The sequence below is a fragment of the Protopterus annectens genome, chromosome 4.part0 (genome assembly GCF_019279795.1).
Source record: "Protopterus annectens isolate FY-2018-M chromosome 4.part0, PAN1.0, whole genome shotgun sequence".
Taxonomy (NCBI): domain Eukaryota; kingdom Metazoa; phylum Chordata; order Ceratodontiformes; family Protopteridae; genus Protopterus; species Protopterus annectens.
Window position 1 is genome coordinate 1,631,846,255 of NC_056733.1, and position 26,619 is coordinate 1,631,872,873.

At 35.7% G+C, this 26,619-nt stretch overlaps 1 protein-coding gene across 1 annotated transcript in view; it reads right to left on the minus strand.

The window, feature by feature from the left end:
• The window catches only part of GLRA1 (glycine receptor alpha 1), a 1,257,010-nt gene extending 1,244,561 nt beyond the window's left edge, over positions 1–12,449 (minus strand). Inside the window, exon 1 of the mRNA XM_044069419.1 lies at positions 12,387–12,449. Within this exon, the coding sequence (XP_043925354.1) occupies positions 12,387–12,389 (3 nt within the window). The 5' untranslated portion in view covers positions 12,390–12,449. The remainder of the gene's footprint in view (positions 1–12,386) is intronic.
• Between the last annotated feature and the right edge of the window lie 14,170 nt (positions 12,450–26,619).

Below are 26,619 nucleotides of genomic sequence, written 5' to 3' on the forward strand. Positions count from 1 at the left end.
TATAGATATATATAGATATATATATAGATATATATATATATATATATTTTTTTTTTTTGTTGAAACAGGCTAAACAATGCAGTAATACAGTAAATAAACACAGAGTGTGTAGCCGTAAACAGTAAATGCAATTAAAACTCTACAAAATTAGCAATTTAAAACTTTTTAAATGAAGCAAGGCAAGTGCACAACTGAAAAACAATTTAAGAGGCAGTAACACAGCAGAATAAGTAGCTAGTCTACATATACAGAGACGTCTATATATACAGAAAAGCAGCTAAAACACAAACACTTCAGATGCAGTGCAACCTAGAGCACTTGAGTTGTAGCAATATTAAGGCAATTACAGTTATAATAAATGCTATAAAATATACTCTATATTTCCAAAATGTTTGAGAAGCACAGTCAGAACATAAGGAAATTCAGGCAAAAATTTTTTTTTTTTTGAAAGGGAAAAAGGAGAAACAGAAGGCCTTATCAAATGTTCTCTGTATTAGGTAGAATGAGCTAATGACACTAGACTGGGAGGAGTGTCCCAGATCAGATCTACAGTAGGGACAGGCAATTGCAAAGCCACCAAGTATAACAGCAAGACACCAACAGGGAGGGCAGGTGGAGATAAACTACAGAAAGCCACAAAATGAAAAAATGAAAGTTTTTAAACAGATAAAGATTTGTAAAGATACAGAATGCTTTTAACTGCAAACAAATCAGTTACCCATGCAGATTACAATAAAAGTGCTATATATAAATTGCTAGAAACAATAAACTGTATAAATAATCGAAAAAAACAGGATACTTATATATCTCAGCTAAGAGTTGGAGTCAACACCTCTCATCCACTCTGCTCATTGTGTCATACACCCCTTTCCCTTAAAGACAGGTTTAATAAGTGCACATCTCCAGTCTTTTGGTATTTCCGCATATGTATACGACCTAGTAAATAACTCTGTTTAGATCCAGTTTGCATAGTTCTTTTTCAATACAATCTAATTTGATTTCATTATCTGAGGTAATTTTGTCACTAGAACAACTTATCAGCCTCTTTCTGGAGTCAAAGTGTTTTGCATAAGATTTTGTAAATATATCTATAATCTGTTGTGCCTGAGGATACATTTTAGAAAGTAGACACAGTTTATCAATTTGTATGTTTTTATTCCTTCCGCATCTTATGCATGTATAAAATGGTTACCTATTTTGCTCAATATCTTTATATAAATTTTCTTCATCTTGCCTCATACTGTTCTCAGTTTGTGTCACTTGTTTATTTCAGTTTTCAAAACTGTAGTTTGACATCTTTTCCATTTCTTTTTTGTCTCTCATCTTCATCAGGTATCTTGTTCTTATGGAAATATATCCCCCCTCATGTTGTATGCTTAGATCCTGATGTTACACATTTTTATGATTTTCTGCACTCAAACAATTTTTCTTTCAAAACTTTCCAGATTACTTCTGCATTTCTCCATTGAACATATCGCTCTAATTAGTTTTACATAGTGACAGTTTTGCTTCCTTATAAAATATAATTAATCTTTTATGTGTTGATTTAGATTTCAGTTTTGCAGAATTATATCACTGCCCATTAGTGGTAGTAAAACTTGTCATGAAACAACAGTCATTTCTTTAGGAACACAAACTATGTCTAGTAGGCTTCATTTCCTTGTAGTCTTTTATTTTACAATCTGAAGCAATTGTTGCATCTGAACATAAGTTGTGAATGATTTTCTTACTGATGTTGTTGAATCAATATTATTCTAGTCTGTTTCTGGTTTAGCAAAGTGTGTATGAATTCTTTTTAATAAATTATTTTGTGTATTTTTTTTTCATTTCTGAGTTTTTTTCATTCTAATAGCATATGAGAAAAGGAAGAAGTTAGGGGCAGCACAGGGAGGAAGATAACTAGTGCAAATAGTGCAGAAAGCTGAGGTGGTAGAACTAGAGAGGAAAGGTTACAAATATGGGAAGTGTTATGAGAGAGGTCAGATAGATGGTTGAGAGTAACATTTTCAGACGTCTTACCATTGTCAGCATTCAGTAACTGAGGAAAGAGGTGATTAAGAATTATAATTACTAGTTTTGCAGTGGACAAGGGAGAAAACATTAGGATTAATAGGAGGATGTAGAGATATATGGTAGAGAAATATGGCAGCGAGACAAGTTCCATCTTAACCCAGAAGAGACAATGGTGGCACTGGCTTTAAAAAGTATGTGTCAAAAGTTGTACCATTAAGTTAAGATTAAAGTTACTCAGACTGTACAAAGAAGTAAAAAATGTACACATAACATACTAGAGGAATAGTTAAGGGTAGGAGCATGGCCAATCTGGCAATGGTGTAGCAGCAATGTTAATATTTACAGGAAAATCTTTGTAAAACCACTTAAAACTAGATCTATTATTTGTCTGAAGATGAGCTATAACATTTCCAGACTGAATTTATAGACAAAATACTTTTTTGCAACAACATTTTCTGTGAATCACTTGAACTAACAATCAGTCTGCTTGGAAAAATTCTTTTAAAACATATTAAGGAGCTTCTGCTCTGAGAAAAAAAAAATCAGAAGCTATTTTCAGCAGTCCTGGATATTTCATTGAAGACTGCGCTTATCAAGTGCAAAATGGACAGCATATAGCAAAGTTTTATGAAACAAAATGAAATGTTAACTACCATGGTCTCTCATTGTGATATGCAGATAACAAAAGATTGAGAGCATCCTGAATGATACAGATGGAAGAATTAGAAAGGAGAGAATTCCATGAAATTTTTATTAAAACAGAACAGGTGAGGAAAATAGGGAAATAAGGAACAGTATTAGAATTTTTGATGTTCTAAAAAAGCATGAGGGAAATGATACAGTATGTATATACTCAAACACTGAAATTATCAGGTTTATCATCAAGTATTTAGAGAAGTCAAGTAATGAGAAGAATCCTAGATCCATAGTTGTAAACTTTTTATCTTATAGGTTCATAGGTTCATAGGTAGGTACCAGGCTATCTGCCCGAAGGCATTTATAAGCTTAGCCAGAATGTGCTGGCTTTCACCGCCCCCTTAGATTAGTTCCCTTTGCCTCTGTCCAGCACAGCCATTGAAGTGATCCCGGGGTAAACATTCTGTTTCCCATCCACTCATCAAGGTTTCTCTTGAAGAGGGTTAGCGAGGAACTCTGCCTAATGTAGATTGGAATCTTGTTCCAGAGCATGGGAAGTCTCTGGGACAGGAATCTATCCCTCCAGCATGTCCTATTTATTGTTGTGGTGAGGTTTAGATCCCTGGAGCGTGTGGCTCGATGGGATATGGTTTTCTTTAGGTGGAGCATGTCCATCAATTCTGGGTTGGACATTGCCTTGTGTGTCAGGCAGAGATCACCTCTGAGTAGGCAGTATGTAACTTAGTACAGCTGGAGTTTCTTCAGTCGAGCTGCATAGGGCATCTGCTTGAGGCCAGTGATCCTCTTGGTGAGGTACTTCTGTGGTCTTTCCAGATGTTGCAGGTGTCTTGTAAGGTACATCCCAAATGGGGCATTGTACTCTATGATGGTTCTGATGAGTGATGCATAGAGGGGCCCAATGACCTTTTTTGATCTGGATGCAAACCCTTTGTGATTAGGTGGGCCACATAGAAGGATTTTCTAACCACTTTGGCAATGTGATTATCAAAGGAAAGGTTACTATCAACTTGGGTCCCCAGATCCCTTATTATGTTTTCCGTATTTAGGGGGCTACCACCTATGTGGTAGTTTGTGGGTACTTTGTTTTTTCCAAAGGGGATGACTATGCACTTTTTGGCATTTAGCTTGAGGCCATGGTTTTGACACCAGGTATCTGTCTCAGTGAGACCCTTTTGGAGGATGTCTGTGTCAGCCGGAGAGTCAATTATAGCCCCTAGTTTGCAGTCGTCTGCGAACTGGTCAGCCACAGTCCTCCTGTGCTTGCCTGTACCACTGAGAAGTATATGCCGAACAGGAGGGGTCCTAGGACTGAGCCCTGGGGAATGCCACTTGTAACCGGTTTAGAGTCAGACCTAGCTCCCACAACTCTTACCATGTGGGTTCTGTCCATGAGCCAGATGGCAACCCATCTCATGATGTAGGGGTTTATGTTCAGACTGGTGAGCTTGTCTATAATACCTGAGTGTGGAATGGTGTTGAAGGCCTTTGCAAGGTCTAGGTAGGCTGTATGGACCACCTTTCTCTCATCTATAGCCTTGGTAACTATCTCAAAGAAGTCCACCAGGTTAGGAGGCATGATCTGCCCTTAAAGCCAAACTGGGTAGGGTCCAGGGTTTGGAGGTTTCCAATGTCTCTGTTAATGAGATCCATGATGATGCACTCCATAGCTTTGCAGACCAAGCTAGTCAGGCTTATAGGGCGATAGTTCCTGGGGTATGTTGTGGCTCCACCTTTGTGGTGTGGAATAACCATTGCTGTGTGCCACTCTGTGGGCACATAGCCTGTGGAGAGGCTGAGTTTAAACATTGTGTTTAGGTGAGGGGTTAGTTCATCTTTGAGCTCATGTGGGACGCAGCCTGGGACACCGTCCAGTCCCATTGATGCTGTATTTTTTGCTTTGGAGAGGGCTGTTTTAACCTGAGTGTCTGTGATTTCAGGGGCACTACATTCTTCTGGTATAGTAATGGGCCCTTTTGGGGCTGAGAGGGGGGGGGTGAAGTTTGCACTGAACCTGTCTGCCAGGATGTTGGCTATATCAGTCGGTTCAGTGTATTTTGTGCCATTCTGCACTAACTCCGAGCAGATCTGAGAATTGCAACTTAGATTCTTGACATAGCTAAAGAATGCCTTGTGGTTATCTTTGGAGTCCATGGCAATTTTTCTTTCGAAGCTAGTCTTGGATGATTTTATGAGGGAATGTAGTTTCTTGCTGATACTGATCAGGGATGTCTTCCCTTCTTGGGATTTTACACTTTTCTGTACTAGTTTCCTCCTTTTATTGTATAGCTTTGCTTATGGCAGAGGTCCACCAGACTGGTTTCCTTTTCTTGGAGAAGTGAGTCTTGGTTTTGTTTGGGATAGCACGATCCATGCATTTTTGTAGGTGCCCATAGAGTGCATTAGTAAAGGATTTTGCAGCTTGGACAACATTATCCTTTAGCATGGGGGCTTTGAAACTTCCCACCGTGGTCTTACGTAACGTGAAGTTTGCTTTTGAAAAGCTTTTCACGGTGGTTTATTTGACCGGGGGTGGTGGCGGAATGTGGATATCCAGAGTGATTAGTTTATGGTCAGATCTAACCAGCGAGGGGTTGACCTTGGTGTGGAACACCGGTCGCCCATGTTGGTGATGACCAAGTCCAATATGTTGTCACCTCTGGTGGGGGAGTTGACCAGTTGATCCAGGGTGTTTGAGTTTATAAATTCTTGGAAATGTTGGTGAAGGGAGTTTGTACTTGAGCAGTTCTCCCAGTTAATGTTTGGGTAATTGAAATCACCCAATATCAGGGTGTTTGGTTGGACCTTTACATTTCCCAGTGTTTCCAGAAATGCGGAGTGGGGGTCCTGGGACATGGTGGGTGATCTGTAGCAAGCTATAATTTGAATAGCAGCTTTGCTCATTGTTAGTTGCACGTGGATGATCTCTGATGCATCGTGCTGTGCCACTAACCTGGAGGTGTGGGTATCCTTGATGAATATGGATACTCCCCCGGCTTTTGTATTTTGGTCTGAGTTTTTTGGCCGAAATGTATGGTATGAATTGTAGCCTGGTAGTGCTGGGGTGCTCTCTGGAGCCATAAACCAGGTTTCTGTTACTGCACATATATCGATTTTCTCCATACTGAGGAGTGCCTCGAGTGCGTGCATTTTGAGGTTTAGACTTCTGGCTTTGAATAGCATTACCCTCAGTTTTTTGTTACTTGTGCTATTTACGATGGTGGGTTTATCTTTTGAGCCTTGCCTAAAAAAGGCACTATGGGGGTGGCAAGAGTCTTGGCCAGTATTTGAAAAGCCTAAGGGTGACAGGTGCAAGCCATCTCTAGCAAAGCAGCATGGCTTGTCGAGCATGTCATCCCAGGCTGACAGACACTGGATCCAATTTGAATGACACCAGAAGCTTAGCCAATTGTTGAAATTGATAATTTTTTCTCTATACTGTGGTATCATTCTTGGTGAGGGCTGGATGCTACTTGGGGCCAGGGTCATACCGGCCTGGGCTACTTGATCAGAAAGCTCCTCCATGTCTCTTTTCATGTAGTCTAGGGAGGTACGGCTCAGGTCATTCACACCAACATGGACAATGACAGAGTCATATTTGTACTTGTTCTGGAGTGAACTGAGTGCTTGTGTTATGTGGTGGATCCTGGCACCCAACAGGTAGCTAACAGTAACCTTCTTCTTGTTCAGCCTAGTGAGTGGGACGTCAGTGTGCCTGACTATAGAGTCACCTATTACTAGTGTATTTTGATAAAGAATCAGTCTTAAAGTTAGTTTGGAATAATGTTGTTTTCAAGACTGGTTCAAATACTATTAATGTTGGCAATAATTATTCTATTAAAACTATTGAGAAAAGAAAATATAGACAAAATAAAATAATTTCTGAAAAACAAACCATTAAATGGAGTTCTTCATCTTTTGAAAATATTACTGGATAAACACAACCAGGCATTATAGAATCAACGACAGGAAAAACAACTACTGGAAATAAATTAGGGATGGAATTTATGTAAAAATGACTGAAATGTTCAAAAATTATTATAAATAGATGACATTATAGATTGAGTAATCTGATTAACTTAAATTTGAAGCACTCTACATTTATTTAAAATGTTAATCTTTTCACCCACAGTATTTTTCATATCTTGGCATATGTTGACATTGGGGCAAACCACTCTTACTTAATATTTTTTAAGTCTGACTTTTGATTAATAAGTATTTTCATAGAAGAAAGGATCTCCACTTAACTTAGTACTGAACATTTTAATGATAATACTTAAACACGTATTAGTAATGTATAATTTTATTTATTTTTCTTTTGAAACTGTAAGTTTTTAAAGCTTCTATTTACATAATTAGCTCTCGAATGTTAAGGAACTGATTACTTTGCCCAATTGAATTGATTCAAAATGGAGGTGACTGGCATCTGTAGATTACAGACAGTTAAAAATAAGCAAATATAACTTTAGGTTTAGTGTTTCTTTACTAGGAGTGAACTTCATGTGCTTCATCTGCTTTTTCTGCTTCTTAGTGCAAGCAGTTGGAAACAAATGGCTAGTAAAGAGGGCAGTGGCATGCAGGTCCATGCTCTCGGACACATGATGGGGTAATGAGAGCAGTGAAGGAAGTTTATCTAGCATTTAAGATACTTTGGGATATTTTAATACATTTGACTGATGATTTTATACGTAAAAGGCTGTTGCTTTAAAAAAATACAGGTGACAACTTAAATAGTTACGCACTTTGCAGACATCAGAAAACTGAAGACTGCACTTCTGAAAAAAGAGACAGACAAGGTGGAAAAATGAAAACTGACAATTTTATGTATACATGATGACAGTAGCATATGAAAACTAGGATCATATATATTTACAGCTATATCTCCAAACTGTTCCTGCTTTCATAGAATGCCCCTTATTTTGCAGCATCAAGTTGAAATGTTTCTTATAAAAGTTTTAATTTTTGATTTCTTAGCAGTCTGTTGGTGATTGCAGTTGGTAAATAGTCAATGGGCATTTGAGTTTTACCTTCACATCCTTCTAAGGACACATACTAATACAGAGTCTACTAATCTAGTTTATTTTAAGTCATAAATAAGAGATAAATCATTACATAATGGATTAGCAGCTTCCACCTCAATTGCTGATATTTAGGAGGGATGGCCCTAACTGTTCATCAAAGTTTATCCCTTTTTACATTGGAAATTATTCTGACAAGGTATAATTTAGTACTCCTAGCATTGAGTATGTATCCTTAATATTTGTATTTGTGTGTGTGTGTGTGTGGGGGGGGGGGCTAAATCAATTTTACTTGCTAATTCTTAAGGTAAAATTTGAGAGCTATATTTTGTAGAATATTATATTAGATTTTATTACCAAAGGAGTAAATTAAAATATTTATATGACAGAGTATCATAAAATTATTAATCTAATTATAGTGTGAGCATTAAAGTAGCTTATAATAAAGCAGTTTACATTTAAATATATGCTGTTCATCTACATTTTAATATGTACTTGCAATAAGACTGCATCCTTTTCCCTTTCAAATTTTAAAATAGTGTAATTATATGAAATTAAAACCATGTTAGAAAGTTACATAAAAACAACTTATTTTCATGGTTTAAGACATAACACTAGATAAGAATGTAACTTTGGTGTTGTGCTGTTAAAACTAGACTCATAGAGAAATTGTAAAGGACTGAAGTGAGAAGGAAGTGCTACACTACTGGGAAATAAATATATACTTCCTTTTCATCTCCTTCTCAGACTTCCTCCTTTTTTCTTATTCTTTTTTCTCTTCTTATTCTCTATTCCTCATATTTTAACACTCTAGTTGTACTCATATTTTGGCTCTTTTATTGTGGCTATTTCTATATTATTTTTATAACTGGCATTCTATAGATTTCATAGATTAATAGAATTATTTATATTATAGTTAGATATTAACTTACTCTGTTTTTAAATCAATAAATTAATTGATTAGTATGGAACTCATTAAAGAATTAATGCTTTGATGCAGTGGTGCAGCAATTAACATTTGTCACCTCACAGCAAGAGGTTCTCCAGTTCGATTCTTGGCTGGGGTACCTTCAGTGTGGAGTTTGCATGTCCTCCCTGTGTTTGTGTGGGTTTCCTCCAGGTGCTTCGGTTTCCTCCCATGTTACAAAGACATGTGTCTGGAACGTTTCTTGCTGGGCTCCTCTGAAAATTGGCTCATTCCAAGACGGACTTTCCCAGTAAAGAAATGTTAAATAAATAAATAAATACATCATGACTGAAGTAATATTGTAGTAATGATAGTTTTAAGGTAGTAGGCAATTAGAAAGTTTAGTTAGATTTTATAATTCAGTTAAGGGGGTCAATGAACCTGAAGGTATTAATAGTAGGTATGTTTAGATATTTTAAGTTTACTTTGATTCAGTTTTATTTTGTCTCCAGACTAATTGCTTTTATAGCCAATTTGTTTACATATTATAGGAATGGAATGTGAGTCATTGCTGCATATACAAGAATTGTATTGTTTGAAGTAAAAATTATGCTCAAAAATCAAAAATAATTATCCATTAATATCCACTGATTGAAGAGTGACCTAAAAACTAACAAAATTAAAATTGTGATTATATAAGAATCTTCTGATACTTATGAAGAAAATGATTTATTATAAATTACTATGAAATAATAGCTGGTTCATTGTACAAACAAAACAGAAGATGGATATTAATATTATGGAAAAAGAATGTAATGCCTAAAAATAAAATATGTTTATGTTAGAAAGGATGGGATGTTTTCCATGTTGGTTAATGAATATCAAAACAGAGTAATTACCTTAAAAATAATTATTAAACTCCAAGCTTAGATGCTAAATATGCAAAGAAACATCTTGAAATATTAATAAGTAATATGAACAGAAGGCCAATATTAATAAGATTTCTTAATTATGTAGGAGATAAAGATGATATAAGTGCCATTAAATTTCATATAATTTTTGCAACACTAAGACATTATCTTGGATACAATTAATTATTCTAAAAGATTTAAATGATAAGAAAGTAGAAGATTCACTAAAATGTATACATTTTTCACATTTTCAATACTTAAAAAGCTATAGATAGGATTGTTATTTCAAATGATTTATCCTCTAATATAATAATAGCATGTCACATATCAGATCACAGTGCCCTTTTTTTACAACAATGATGAACACTAAAAATGTTATAGAATTCCAAGGTATATTACTAAAGTGAATGAATTCAATAATTGGCTTTTCAATTAAATATTTTTGTAGTTTGATTACAATGAGAGTACACATAACTTTGGGATACTGCAAACTCATATATATATATATATATATATATATATATATATATATATATATATATATATATATATATATATATATATATATATATATATATATATACACACACACACACACACACACACACACACACACACACACACATATATATATATATATATATATATATATATATATATATATGGTAAAATAACAATTTGGATAAAAAATGCAAAGAGTTTTATAAAGGATTAATTGATATTCAGCATAAATTAAATGCATCTCATTGTTTTATGAGCTAAATTAAACTGCATCTGAAACCGAGACCATTCAACTAGTTCATTTTTTATTTATATTTTTGTTTACTGTCATGCTGAATTGACACATTGACACACATATATCAGGAAAATATTTCACTGGTATCATTCATAAAAGAAATCTGAAAAGAATTACAGGACTGTTGACAGTACCAAAGATAAATTTGAAATTTTGCACCAAACTATATTATTTATATATCAAATGATGGTCATGTTTTTTCAGTTTTGCATCACTTTCTCATCTTATATTTTGTAATGAAAATGGAACATCTAACTTGATAGCAGTGAATGGTGGCACCGAATACTCTGAACTGACCCTATCCAAAACAAAAGTATGCAATGATAAAGACAGTTTATATTATTAGTTGAAAGTGTACTTGATTAAATTTGCTTTAACACTTTTGGAAGAGACAGAAAAATCATTTCAGTCATCACCTTAATGTCCTATTATGCCGTGTGTTTAATTAATATCATTTATCCATATCATAAGTGTAAAAACATAAACATATATTAAAGTATTTAAAATGCAGTTACAATCATAATTGAAAAGGGTTGATACAAAGCCATGGCTGTTTATATTTAAGAAAATGTGATAGTTTAAAATGGCTTTATTCAGAAAAGTTCCATTTAGTCCCAGTGGGATAAATGTCCTTGTTGCCACCTAAAAATATACCCAAATTTTCCACAAACCTGCATTTGCTTGGAAAGATTACTTTGATCCTCAGTATAACAATACAGTCTTCCATAAGGATATCTTGTTGAAAAACATAGGAATTTAACTGGCACTGAATAAGAACAGCATTTACATATAAAGTGTGAACAGCTCTTACATTGTACGTATATGTAATGTCACTGGATATAGGTTGTCCTTTGTCTATTTCATGTGCAAAATACAGATAACTATTATCTGATATGTGGTCTGTGCATTCAAATAACACATACAAGCTGTGCATGAAACAACATGCAGAAATCCTGTAAAATCTATTCACGGTTTGTGTTAGTGAACAGACCATTTTCCTAATGTCAAGTATCAAGTTGAGTTAGACATCTTTTTTCCTGCAAAATTTGACCATATAAGCTGTGTTATTAAGTTAAGGTCTTTTGCCAATTTGTGGTTAATTTCAAATTATTTGTCAGAATTGTTTTTCTAGAATTATAATAATGCCCTTTCAGGCTGCTGTGATTGTGTTTTACTCATTCTGGTTTGAAAAAAGTCAGTCTTTAAAAAAAGAATGTCATACTGAAAATGCTGGCATTAAAATCTAACATCAGTTTGCTGTATTTCAGAAAGGCTGGGAAAATCCCTGTCCTTAAAGGAAATCCATTGTCATGTTCATTATATTATGCCCTTATTAGATTTATATTTATATACTTTAGACACTGTTTGGTCTGCCTGATCTGGTATCAATTTTATTAAATTGCAAACTTTGCAAGTGTATATTCTGCTATTTATCCTAATTATCCAAAATAAATAAGTAAAACAAATAAAAGAATAACTAGCTTCTAATCAAAAAATATGTTAAGTAACTTTAATAGTTGCATGTTATTCAGTTTGCCAGGTAGAATGTGTGCTTGTCTACTGCCTCCCTCCAAAAAAAGTGATCGACTTTATTGAAATAATGTTCTGAGTTGTCTGTGCAGCTAAGTGGAATAGTTAAAGGCAGATGGAGTTATACAAAGAACTGGATAAGTACAAGTCAGGTGTATACTTAGTCTTACTAGACCTATTTAGCTGCACTGCACAGAGTGAGAAGAATATCACTACAGGTCATTCAAGCAGTTTGTAACACATTCTGGTTTAATGGGATGTTTTAATCCATATATATGACCAGATCATAAATGTCAACAGCAAATAGCTTATGTTGTAATTATTTTAACTTTTAGATACTAGGAGCTAACATTCAGACAGGTGGGTTAAGTATGTCTGCATGAAAAATTATGCCATGCTACCTTGACTTGCTGATATGTTTATTAAAATTAGACCCGTTGTTAACAAAAACAGTTCAAATAAACAAACACTTTATATATGAAGGCTTTGTTAAATACTCACAAGCTTTTTTTTTATACAGTATAATTCAGTTTCAGTGTAATGAGGGTCTCACTCACCATTGTGGTTTCAGCAATGGATCCAAAGCTGTTGATGAATATGTTACAGGTAACATTCACTGGCGGACCTGCAAATAAACAGATTGGTAGTAAATAGAAACAACTGGGCAGTTAAGTATTGTTGTGGGGATACTGCTCATAAGCTAACATTTTCTTGCTTTGCATACACATCAGGCTTCATTGAGACGGCTACAGCCAATCCAAATAAATGAGAGATCCTTTTTGTTCTAATTTCTTCAGTAATGGAGGCATCTCAGAGTAATATCACTTTGAGCTGCATCCACTATAGGCAGAGGACTGCTGCATGAAACCTCCACACATACCAGCCTTGAAGCTGTTGAGGAGTCATTGTGTGATCCTGTTTTAAATATCTAATCAAATATTGCAACAGATTAGCATGGAAATGCTTGGAAGATAAAACATATGAAGCAAATCACCCCAATTAAATTGTTTAGGATTAGGAAATCCTAGTCATTGACAGGTTTAGCTTGTCCACAATAAAATCAATGCACTAATTGCAGCATTTCCTTGGCCATGATTTTAAGATTTAGAACGTCAGTATTATGACCATATATGCCATGTTCTCTTTTCTTCTTTATCCCTCTAGTAAAAGAAGCAGTCACATTGAAGCCAGTACTACCTGTAGGTAAGAAACCCATGCACGTACTCCCAGGCTCTCAGCACTCTAGTATGTTAAATTGTACTATACTATACACCTTTGCTTTCCATACTATAATACTGATAAAGGAAGAAAATGCAAAGGTCTATAAGCATAACTCTCCACATTTAACATGACCAAGTCCCAGCCATTCATGCTATGTGAAATGTGCTGGTCATATCTACTCTCTCTTTCAAAAGCTGCATGCATATAGCAGCTAATCTACATTGTAACACAGGGTGGTGGTCGGGAAGCATTCTCAAACTAACTATAGAGCAGGAAACATTTGAAATACTTCAACAGCATTTTAGAAATTCTGTAGCAGTAAAAAGCAAAGTAAACTGTTATAAAAAAAGTTTTTAAACTCTTCTTTAGCCCTGTATGTGAACAGGACCTACATCTCTGTATCTAAATCACTGGCTGCCACTACAATATCCCTAAATGCACTTATACAAGTAATATCAGTGAGCAGAGTTGTTCTTTCAGTGACTGGTTTCATAACAGCTGTAGACAAAAAATGAACTTAGAGGTGTACAGTAAATGCCTTATATTAGCTGTTTCAGATTTTTCGGGGAGTATTTCCAAACATTTTATTGTACATTTTTGTTTCCACTCTTAAAGACTGTTATGCATTGCATTAATTCTCATTTCACTGCTGTGGACTTTATTTATAGAGTGCACTTAGAATCTAGCACCATTTCACACTATAATACTTCTATTTATTTAATTTTATAAATATACTACTTTGTATGTTATGCAGCAAGCCAATTATCATGCACTGCTTTCAAAGCTGAACGTCTGCCATTTTTTTCCATACAATTTTCACTACAGGTATCAGAATGCTAAAAAGAATTTAAATATACAGTACCCTTTTTGCCTGTAGCCTGTGTAGTGTCTGGGAATAAAAAAATCAGAATCTGAGTCAGGAAAGAAGAGTATGAAATAAACTGAGACCACAATTCACACAAACTGAAAATAGGAGAAAAAGAAAAAAAAAACGACATTAAAAGACAAACACACAGAGTAGACATGCACATGATAGGAAAACGGGGTGAAAAAAATTACTAACCAAAAAAATGGAAGCCAAATAATGTGAAAAATTTGAAAAATAGAAACATTTATTAAGTTATGCAGACACACATAAAAGACAGTCTAACCAAAATGTCAAACAATTGCAAAAACCCTCTGACGTCAGGGTTACTTTTTAAGGTTTAGTTGAGTAAGTATACACACGGTAAGACTTTTGTGAGTTTTTTTGGAACTTTAAAACCTGCAAGTAGTATATTTTCTTGGTTATTGGTTATCCATTTAATAGAATATGAAAATAATCCCATTTCATTATTTAAAAATATGCTTTCTGCTTACATGTAAATAGTTCCATCAATCAAATACAATATAAAAACATAAACCTGTCTATCCAGTTACAACATGCAACAATTAATGATTTTTAGTTATTAGTTTTCTTATAGATAGCCTGCAAAACATGAAGACAAAAAAGTAACACATTTTAACTGGCACCTTACTACCCAACAGGAAATTAGTTTACATTTATAAAGTAGACAAGTCAGCCTGGACCCAGGTTTTACATTAATTGGAGTGATGCATTCTGACTTGGGGAGAAGGCCAGTGATGACTACGAACAAACAGAAGACACAAACAAGCTATGGGAAGGGGTAAGGAATGGATTACGTTGACCTACAGACAAGGCTATGAGGAAGAAGCAAAAAAGGCATATAGAGGAGAAGGTCTATGTGGCTTAAGTGGAATATGAAAGAAAATCACTCAAAGAGCATAATAAACTCAGAATATAAAACAAAAAATATAATATGCCCCCACACAGTGTTCACACGAGACTTGGTTTATTAAAACAAGAAAAGGATGTAAACTAAGCACTTTCACCCTAATAATATAAAGGGCTTCATCAGACCTAATGAGGGAAGAGTAGAGAGAGAAGATGACTGCTTTCTTCTTGAATGCAAAACCCTTGGTAATGAGATATGCCACACAGAAGGACTTACTGACCACAGTGGCAATGTGGTGGTTGGAGGAGACGTTGCTGTCAGCCTGCATCCCCAGATCTCTTATAACACCTAAAGTGATCAGTGGGCTCCCATCGATGTGATAATTAGTGGGAACTGAGTTTTTACCAAAGGGAATGATGACACATTTTTTGACGTTAAGCTTAAGGCCATGGTTTCAACACTAGCCATTGGTCTCAGTGAGGCCTTTCTGTAGGATGTCTGCATCACTTGGGGAGAAAATAATAGCTCCCAGCTTGCAGTCGTCTGTGAACATGGTCAGCCAGAGTCCCTCCATGTTGGCCTGGACTTCTGAGAAGTAGATGCCGAACAGGTGAGGACCCAGGACCGATCCCTGTGTGACTCCACTTGTGACTGGTTGGCAATCTGACTTAGAGTCTGCTACTTTCAGACTTTGTGTTCTATCTGTGAGCCAATTTGCAAACCACTTAGTGATATAAGGGTTGATGCCTAGTTTGGTGAGTTTATCAATAATTCTCGAGTGAGGAATGGTATCAAAGGCCTTGGCCAGATCAAGGTAGGCTGTATGCACTGACTTACCTTCATCCACAGCCCTGGTGACTGACTCAAAGAAGTCAACCAGGTTGAGCAGGCATGAGCTCCCTTTCACAAAGCCAAATTGTGTGGGGTCTAGAGTTTGGAGATTTCCTATAGCTTTGTTAATCAGGTCCATAATGATGTGCTCCATAGCTTTACATATCAGACTCATCAGGCTAATGGGGTGATAATTCCCCAGGTCTGTAGTTGCTCCCTCTTTATGGAGAGGGATGACTGTAGCAGTTTGCCATTCAGTAGGGACAAAGCCTGAGGTGAGGCTGTGACTGCACAGGGCACACAGATATGGTGCCAGTTTGCTTTGTAGTTCATGTAGAACACAGCCAGTGATATTACTGGGTCCCATGGAAGTTGTATTCTTGGCCTTGGACAATGCAGCTTTAACCTATGCTGCAGTAATGCTGGGTGCCTGGCATTCTTCCAATATTGTGATTTGTCCTCTGGGGGGGGGGGTAAAGTTGGATCTGAATCTGTTGACCAGTACGTTTGCAATATCTGTTGGCTCAGTATAGCAGGTACCATTGTGCAGTAACTCAGAGCAAATTTGGGCATTGCCATGGAGGTTCTTTATATAACTATTGAAGGCTTTGTGATTGTTTTTAGTGTCTGCTGCAATTCTGCCTTCGTAGTTGGCTTTGGATGATTTAATGAAGGATCTCACCTTTTTGTTGAGGCTAATAAGGGAGTTTTTCCAGTCTTGAAACTTCACCTTTTTCTGTAACAGTTTCTTCCTTCTGTTGTACAGTTTATTAATGGCAGGGGACCACCAGATTGGCTTCCTTTTTATGGAGGATAGCGTCTTGGTTCTGTTGGGTATGGCTAGTTCCATGGATCTATGTACATGTTCGTACAGTGCATTGGTGTATGATTTGGCAGCCATGCAGCTATTTTCCATTGGCAAGGGTGCCATGAAGTTAGCCACCTCTGTTTTAGAAGCCCAAAGTCAGCTTTGGAGACGTTTTTCAAGGCGGTTACCTTTTTGGGGGTTGTGGGTGAGATGTGGTTTCCATGGTGATTAGTTTATTTTTGGATCTGACCAGGGAGGGCTTGACAATTGGTGTAGAGCAATGGTCACCCATGTTAGTAATAACCAGGTCAAGGATGTTGCTTTCTCTAGTGGGGGGAGTCTGGGGTCAGAATGAGCTGTTCTAGGGCATTGGAAGTGATGAATTCCAGGAAGCGTTGGACCAGTGTATTGGTGCTTGAGTAGTTTTCCCAGTTGATGGACTCGTAGTTGAGTGTCTCCTAGTATGAGAGTGTTGGGTTGGACCTTGATGGATTCCAGAGTGCTTAGGAACATGGAGTGAGAGTCTAGGGACATGATTGGGGACCTATAGCAGGCTATGACCTGGATCACCATCTTACCCAATGTTAGTTGTACCTGAAGTATCTCAGATGCGTTATGCTGGGCTACTAGTCTGGAGGTGTGCATATCCTTTATGAATATGGAAACACCACCGCCTTTGGAGCTTCAGTCCAAAAGGTGTGGAATGAGTTATAGCCTGGTAAGCTTCCATGATCCTATGATTCTATAAGGCTGAAATGGCAGAATAGTTAAGATGAGTACAGTAGAAGAAAAAATAGAATTGCTTACAAATATAGACTTGTACAACATTCAGAGGCTAGAACAATACTTGCCATGTCATCATAGTTTCACAACAAGAAGAGCATATCAGACAAAGCTTAGATTTTTTTTTCAATTAATCAGTGCATATAACTCATACTATGTCTCTAATCATTAAAAACATCTGCCCTCCTAAGAAATGCATAACATTATGAAACAATGTAAACACTAAGCACTGTATATTACTGCAAGTAACATCTGTTCATTCAAAACTCAAGAGATATTCATTACACATGGAATTGTGGTAGTAATCTTAAAACAGCGTTGTGTTGTATTAACATTTTAATACTATACTGCCCCAGACCTCTAGCAGCAGGAATTGTACTGCAAGTGCAAACTTCATATCAATAGGATTTGAATAATGAAACTCCCTATAATATTCAGTTGCTGGACTCTTCTATGAATTATGCCTGGTACCCCTGTTTTGATCAGTTTTCTCAAGTGCAAATGCCAAAAAGTTTTTCCAAAGTACCATTTTGCATGAATGTAGGAACATTTGAAAGAACAATTATATTGCTGTATTATAATCAAGCTCTCCACCTGAAAATAATTGCTGTCAAAAGTTGCAATACTGTATAAATCACTGCAAGGAAAAGTTTGCTTTTTGATAAGTTAAAATAACTCTATATCACTCTATCTGCACGTGTGTGTTTGTGTGTAAAAAGGCATGCAGCTTTGTGTGGATCCATGTGCAGTGGTAAAGTGTGTGTGTGTGTGTGTGTGTGTGTGTGTGTGTGTGTGTGTGTGTGTGTGTGTGTGTGTGCGTAAAATGGCATGCAGGCACAGTACAAGATGATGTGGCTGAGCTTCTTGACAGTTTTCTTTGGCCATAACCTGACATATTCTACCTGACCTGAAACCATTTTGAAATATATGCTTGCCCAGAGTAACAGTTCAAGATTTAACTAATGTCTTCTGCATCATAACTTGATCTTAAGTTAAACTGGTTACATTTGAAAAAGACACAAGACGTGTGAGATGACATCTTAAGAAGTGCAAGGCTATTTAGTAGTGGCGTGTACAGTGTCACCAAATACATATGCTAGTACTCTAAGAGCTTAAATATGTCTCACAAATATGAGCCACAAAGATAGATTTAAATGTATTTAATAATAAATAATAAAAGAACAAGATAATAATCAACACAGTAACTACAGAGTTCAGAATCACAGGAAATATTTCAAAACAACATTGCAGGACAGTCTCAGATAAATACAGAAAACATATAAACTAATCTTTACTATAGTCCTATGTATATCTAAAAGATACTATGCCTTAAATAACTTACTTACAGAGCAACACAGAGGCAGAAGTGCTGAATGGATGTTTTTAGGTCCAAGACAAGATACAAAATGCACAGTCTTTCTCTGAGAGAGTTCTTAAATTACTATCAAACATTACTGCTGGGTCAGCTTGGATGACATCACTCTTTGTCACCTGCCGTCAGTTCCCAGGCTAACAGATACTAACAGAATTTTTAACATCTCTATGTGAGAAGTACATCTCTCAGATGTGCAGCTACTAGGAACTCACAGATCAATAAAACATTTTACATTTTAAACATAGTAAATAATTCTCTCCAAGACAATAGAAAAACTTCTTGCTCTAGACATCATGTCTTCTTGCTGCATTAACTAACTTTTATAGCACATTGTAAAGCATTTAATTTCAACTTATTTTTTGAAGTGTTGTAAGTTAATCTTCTATGTTACAGCAGGGTATGCTGTGCTTACATTCCTGAAGCTCAGTACATAGCATACAGTTCTGTATAAATCATAGCAACATTCAGAAATGATATAGAATTATTTAGAAAAATGCCAGCTAGCTGGGCTGGTACCATCACACTTCCAATTTGGGGATATCATATAGTAGAGGTAGGAATCTGAGGGATATTTTGGTCCATAACCACTTTTCTTTACCAGGTGCAACTCCTTCATATCCTCCTAATGTTAGGGGGACTTATTCATGTGGTCATTGTTGTGTATGTGCTTATGTGATTAGAACTTTTCCTTATATTAATGGATTTTCTTTCCATCCTTTAGAAATACATGCAGCGGATTTGGATGTCCTTGATAGGTTAATTATTACTGTTGTCAATAATTTCTTAAGGTATAAATATGAATATAGTCGACTATTTGAAAACATTGATCAGAATTTGAATAAACTGAGAGAAAATAAAGTAAATAAAAACTTGAAAGGGACAAATGTGATTATGAGAAGTGAGTAGCCTACCCCCAACCTTCACAAATTTGGGGTAATTCGGTTAGTAACAATGAACTAAGAGCCTCTGATACTAATGTCAGTGAAGACATTAGTATAAATACCCATTAAGACCATCATGATGTCATATTGAAACAACAGCTTAGATGTAGTGAATGCTTAAGAGAGCAAAGAGGTCAACAGCCCGGGCCTACATCTACTGCCACTAACAACCAGTCTAATAATCAGGACTTTTGGACATCTTTGAGGAGACATCAAACCAATACGTGGAGGAAAGGGGGCCAATGGCAGATCTCGTGGCCCGAGAGGTCAAACAAATGTCACCAGAGATGAGTCCCGGCAACATCAGTGACCATTCTGGACTTGAAGTCAACACAGAATGTGTAGGGGTTGTTACTAATACACAAGGCGACTTTAAAATTTTTAATTATGCTGATGTTGATGTTGAAATTTCTTTAGCCAATATTTTGGCTAAAGGTTTAACTTTTGTTCCATCAAGGAGAGCAGACCTTGCTAGAACTATTTTGGACTTAAAACTGTTCATATGTAAAATGAACTTTTGTTTAGTTTTGATACTTGTTCTGATGGACAATTCAGAGTCAGTAGTTCATTTAATCCACCACTCCACCCTTTATTAGTTACTTTTGTGTGTATATGTGAAATGGACATGAGATCACTATTGTGTAAACGATGTAAATGTGATAATATGTATAATTTAAATAAGGATGAGCAAGATTTGATTTGTTCTTTAAGTCATTCTAATGTAAGAGTCATGAAACCCAATAAATGGGGAGAGCTAGTCTTTATGGATATGGGTGACTATCAGTCTAGGATGTTTGAAATATTAAATATGGCTACATATGAACCTATATCATTGAATGAGTGAATGGGGCTTATGCTAGAATTAGATCTCATATCAGTGACTTGCTGATTGATTTCTGGATTGATATAAATTTGTATAATTATTTGAATATGCCTTCACCATTAATCCCAGTTATTTTTGGCATCCCCAAAATCCATAAGGACTTACAGAAGCCTCCTTTATGACCAGTAGTGGATGGAACAAATTCCATCACTTATGCTTGTGCAAAATTTGTAGATAGTAAGTTGAAAAGATTTCTCAAACATGAACCCCAAATTTGTGAAGATTCACGATCCTTTCTTGAAAAAAATAATGAGCTCAAATTTAAGGTTGAATTTAATTTTCTGTTAATGTCAGAATTCTATACACAGTCATCCCCCAAGAATTGGGGATTCAATGGGTAACTGATTTTTTATTAAAGAAAGGAGCAACTATCGAAGACATCAGCCTAATAGGGGAATTGTTAGATTTCATTTGGGCTATTAACTTCTTATACTTTGATGGCCAGTATTTTTTACAAAAAAGGGGCTGCTATGGGTTCTCCGTGTGGGGCCAGTTTTGCTAACACTGTCATGGCCATGTGGGAACATGTGTTTTTATTTATGAACCCCATTATTAGAGAGAAGATATTTTTTACACCTGTTACCTGGATGATATGTTTATCATCAGAAAGTGTAACGTTGATACAGGTTTAGAATTACATAAATATTTTAATAATTCTACTGATTTTCTGGAATTTACTTCTGATTATAATTCTGATGTGATTTCATTTTTGGATATTGAATTAAGGAAAGACAAGGCAAATTTTAGATATACCTCGAAGATTTTTAGAAGAAAAGTACATATTCCAATTCTTTTTTGCATTTTTCTAGCTCCCATCCTTTTCACCAAAAATGCTCTGTTGTAAAAGGTAAATCGGTCAGAGTGGCTGGGATGGTCACTTTAGAAAAAGACTTTTTCAATGAGTGCGACAATTTAAGGAATATGTTTCTTAAACAAGGGTATCCATCTATTTTGGTGGACCAATTAATTAATGAAGTACAACGTAAGAGATTCACTGGGTTCTTTAATGAAATTTTAAATCATGAGGGATGGTTGGAAAGCCCTGGAAGGCTTGGTGACCATAGTGTTCAAGAGAGTAATTTATTGACAACTGGCTTTAATCGAAGTTTCATTACCCCTTTTAGTATTAATGCTATTTACCTTAAGGAGATTTTATATAAAAATTGGAACCTATTGTTGGATAATATTAATTTAAAACAGAAATTGGATGATCAACCTAGGGTTGTTTTTAAGAAAGGTACCGATTTTATAATTAATTTGATTCTAAAAATTCATTTGATGCTAAGAAGTTCCTTTAACTAGATGCCCTGGAATGTATAAGTGCGAAGCTTGCCCTTATTGTAAATATGCTGATACTGGCAATAATTTTACAGTCCGTAATACCAATTATGAGATCAAGGGTAGGTTTAACTGTAACTCTAAAGGTGTAGTTTATCTGGCTAAGTGCTTGTTCTGCAAAAGTTTTTATACAGGTAAAAGAGAACGGAGATTTAGAGAATGACTATATGACCATATGTATAGTATTAATAAATTGCATGCTCATGATGCCCTAGCCAGACATATGACCTTCCCAGAACATCATTTTAAATTCAAAATAATTGAGCAAGTCTCATTTGATGAAAGAGGGGGTCTTGGACTCTTAAACTGGAATGCTGTGTAATTAAGTGGCAAGTTCAATTAAATGCTTATAGCTTTCCTGGGTTGAATGATACATCCTCAGTACAGTGATTTTTAAAATTGAAGGCACTGGATAGATAATATTTTTGGTTTTAAGTGTTTATATGTGATGTTTTTTATGCTTGTATTTCAATTTAATGTGTTTTCTGTTTTATCATATTATGGGTCTATATTAGATCAGCAAACGCTTAAAAAAGTGAACCCTGATTGATCGAACTTATGTAAGTGAATGTTTAAAATATTGAAGCAACAGAAACCTAAAGTTTTTTCTAGGGAAAGAATTTGGTTGTCTGTTTCTGCTGCTTCGGTATTTTCAGTGCTGTGGTGGAAAGTTATGGGTCGGATTCAGGTAAGTGTACGATTGTGTGGATGTGAGTGTTAGGGCGGGTTAGGTGAGTTAGAGTTAGGGCGTGGGTTAGGTATGTGTGCGATTGTGTGGACGTGAGGGTTAGGGCGGGTTAGGTGAGTTAGGGTTAGGAAGCGGGTGAGGTGAGTGTGCGATAGTGACGGACCTTAGGGTTAGGGTTTGGGTTAAGGTAAGTGGATAGTTAGTGGTGTGTGTATAGTTTAGTGTAGGGTTAGGTGTCAGATTTTAGGTGTATGTGTGTGGATTGCTGTTTGTTTGGTGTGCTTGTGTTGTGTGTATGTGTTTTGGATCAGCGATTTTTTTCCTAGGGAAAAAAATCGCTGATCTGACAGTTCGAGATTGTAAGCTTTCGGTGACATAAGTTCAATCAATCAGTGTTCGCTTTTTAAGCTTTCGCTGATCTAATATAGACCCCATATTATATGGTAGCCAGGTACTTTTATGAATGAATTGATTGCTTATTTAGTTGTGGTTCAGTTTTTGAACCACAAGATGTGTTGTTTCTAAAGATTTGGTTCAGTGATGTAATTTCCTTTTGGGTCACATGATTTAATGGAGGACTATTTAAATTGTATTCTTTACTTTGCTCTTGTTGTCTGAAGAAGTTTGTTTTAATAAATACAGATGGAAGTGCTTACATCATTTAAATTTTAGTGCCTGATTCTTGATTTACCCTTCTGCTTCTTCTTAATACTTGTATTACTAGAAATATAGAACTGTGACACTGAGGGAGTTATTTATGCCCTACAATGATCATGTGGTTTAATTTACATAGGAGAGAGTAAAAGGAAGTTTAAAATTAGATTACAGGAACATATTAGAAATACAAAAAGGCAGAAGGTAGACAGTCCTGTTGTGCAACATTTTATTCAGCATCATAATTCTAACCCTTATAGTTTGAAAGCTACTATTTTAGAGAAAGTGTCAGTTAAATTTTACTCAGAAAATGTGTATAGGAAAAAAAAATTGCTGTACAAGGAAGCTATTTTTATTCTTAAGTTTGACACATTATCTCCTTCTGGTCTTAATTTAGATTGTAATTGGAAGTGATTGATTTAATTATTATATGTGTGTTTTTATTGGTTGATTGTATTATGGTTTTATTGAAGTATGTATTTAAGTAGTGTTGTTATCACTAGTGTTACATTCCTTGAAGGCTTTGACGAGGCACTAGAGGTATTACAGTTTTTTTGAGTTTTACTGAGTAGTCCCTGCCTGTTCTCTTTGGATTTTTCCTGGATGTTTTTGTGGTCTTGAAAGCAGTGGATAGTGTTGGGCAATTGTCAAAATTCATTACTGGATTTTAATATATTTTGTTTATTTTGGAATATGACCCTAAATATCTTAAAGTTATCCCATTGCGTAAAGCTAATTCTAAATCTATAGCCAGGGAAGTAGCCATTTTTTCTACGCTGGGAATACCAAAAGAAATATTCACTGATCGAGGGACTCCCTATATGTCCAGAGTAATGTTCCAACTGTATCAGAACTTAAGTATTATATAATAACTTCAGTATATCATTCCCAGATGGCTGGATTGATGGAACATTTTAGCCAAACACTAAAGGTCCATGTTAAGAAAAGTAATTGTGGAAGATGGCAAAAACTGGGACCACTTAATACCCTACATCTTATTTGTAACAGTAGAACTGCGAAAAGCCTTGATCAAGTTTGATGTTTTTGACTTATATGGTAGGCATGTTGATGAATTATTAGATATTACCAGATAAACTTGGGAAGACGATAAAACCCCTTTTAAACATGACACAGAATACTCTACCAATTGCAAGACAGGCTGAATGTAGTGATGCCCATAGGATGGCAAAATTTGGAAAAATTTCAAACTTCACATCAAAGGGTGAATAATGGAAAGGCAAGGACCATTCCACTTTAAAGCTGGAATCTAGATGCTGGCTGTGGTCTTGTCATCAGTAAACAGGTTTTTGGCTAATTATTAAATCTATTTGAAATATTAGAGAAAATAAATGACATAATCTGCAGAGTTACATATGACAGAAGACCAGAATAGATATTTCACGTCAGCTTACTGAAACCATCAAAGGAAGTACAAACTTCATTTGTTGGTTTAGCAGCAGAGAATAGTAAATTTGATAAAGAAAGGAAACAGACCTTTATGCCTAGAGTTCAGATATTTTAAACACTGACCAAACCACAGAAATAAGATATACAAGGTAAGTATATTTAATTAGCAGGGGATGTGGGGGAAACTGGGCATTTCTGTTATGTAACAAGGAATAGTTTTTGTAACTGCCTGGCAGAAAAAAATACATGTATCATATTAAAAAGAGCCCAGGAGACAAAGCTAACTTACCATACTGAATATCAGATTCTCAAAGAAGAGCAGTATAGTAAGAAAACACTTCAGCTAAGGTGACTGAGGAGTCAAAATATGAGTGAAATAGATGAAAGTACTACTAACACAACCTGACAGAGAGCCAGGTTCAACAAAGATTTTAAGGAATCTGAACAGAATTTCAGAAGTTTATTGTTCCCCTATTCCTAAGGTTGATGAGCCAATAGCAAGGTTGGGGAAGGCAAGATTATTAACTACATTAGACCTGATGAAAACTTACAGGCAAATACCTGTAAGTGACTAGGTCAAAGAAAAAAAGTCCTTCTCAATACCTGAGGGAATATTCCAGTATAACTTTCATCCTTCTGGGCTATATGGTGCCACAGCAGCCTTTCAAATATTGCTGGAAGGAGTCTTTAATCTCTATACCAGCTATCAGGCAGCTTTCATAAATAATGTTATTATATACTCTGAGGATTGGGATTATCATCTAGCTAAGGTACAGGCTGCAATAGACTCCCTGAAGTGAGTCAGCCAAACTAAGAAACCAGTCAGCCCATTTATAATGCCCCCTGTTTCCCCCACATCCCCTGCTAATTAAATATACCAACTCTGAGATCGCACTACAGTGAGGAAACAGTAAATTTCCCATTTCGCGCTGTACGGTAATCTCCATTCAATACGTTTGAAGTTTCTCGATCATGTGCTCTTGACCATTTGATGTTCGAAGTTTTGAAACTTTGATAATCTGATAGGGACCCATAAATATATCTATGGTGCACTGTATAGATATTCTTGTTCATAATCTCTGTTGGTGTATTGCGAAAGTTCATCTGCATCTTTGGTTCATCATCAAAGATTATCTTCATTCTTGGCATGTGATGATTCATTTCAAAATAACCTAAACCTTCTGTATTTAAGTAACTCATTAAAAGCTAAAATAAAAGTTAACATATCAAACACACACACCTCCAAAATACCCTAATCTACCTAAAACAACTAGTCTAACCCAACTATATAATTAAAGGGAAAAGTAAAATAAATAAAAAAAGATTCATGTACTCTCCCTTTCACAGGAATTTAAAAATGAACAGACAAAATGTGCACATATTTAGTTCTTCCCAGATCAAAACTATCCATAGAAATCAAATATAAAAATAAAACTCTGAATAGAAATAGTTGGAAATTCATTAATATACAACATGGACCTCATTCTAACTATCTAATCCAAGATTAAACTAATTAAAAAGTAGCTAAACTATGAAAGTGACAAAAACAATCTTCAATACATTACTAAATGCAACAAATAAAAAAAATATGACACACACACACACACACACACACACACACACACACACACACACACACACACACACACACACACGTGTACAAAGTACCTCATGAGAGGAGAACATCACAAAATAAATAGTTCAGTTATAAGAACTAAGGTAATTAACTCCCTCTTTAACTGACAACCTATGCAACTCCCACATCTGAGTGAAGAATGGGAAACAATAATTCAGACATAAACTGGGAAAAAACAGATACAGAGAATATGTAGTCATCTAGTTTGTGTAATAAAAAGACACATACATTATATAAATATAATATGGATATATTTTGGGGTCCCCATAGCTGAACATCACCTGCCTCCTGGGACCTCCTCATTTACCAAGTATATTGAACCCAGTTAGCTTCCCCAGGAATAATTTGACTCATGTTCAAGGCTACTGAGGAGTTATAGACACCCTGAGACAGTAGATTAGGGACTTAGATTCCAGCTTCCATTGTGTGTATCCTATACATACAGAGGCAGAGATTCCATCTTCCATTGTGTGTACCCTATACATACAG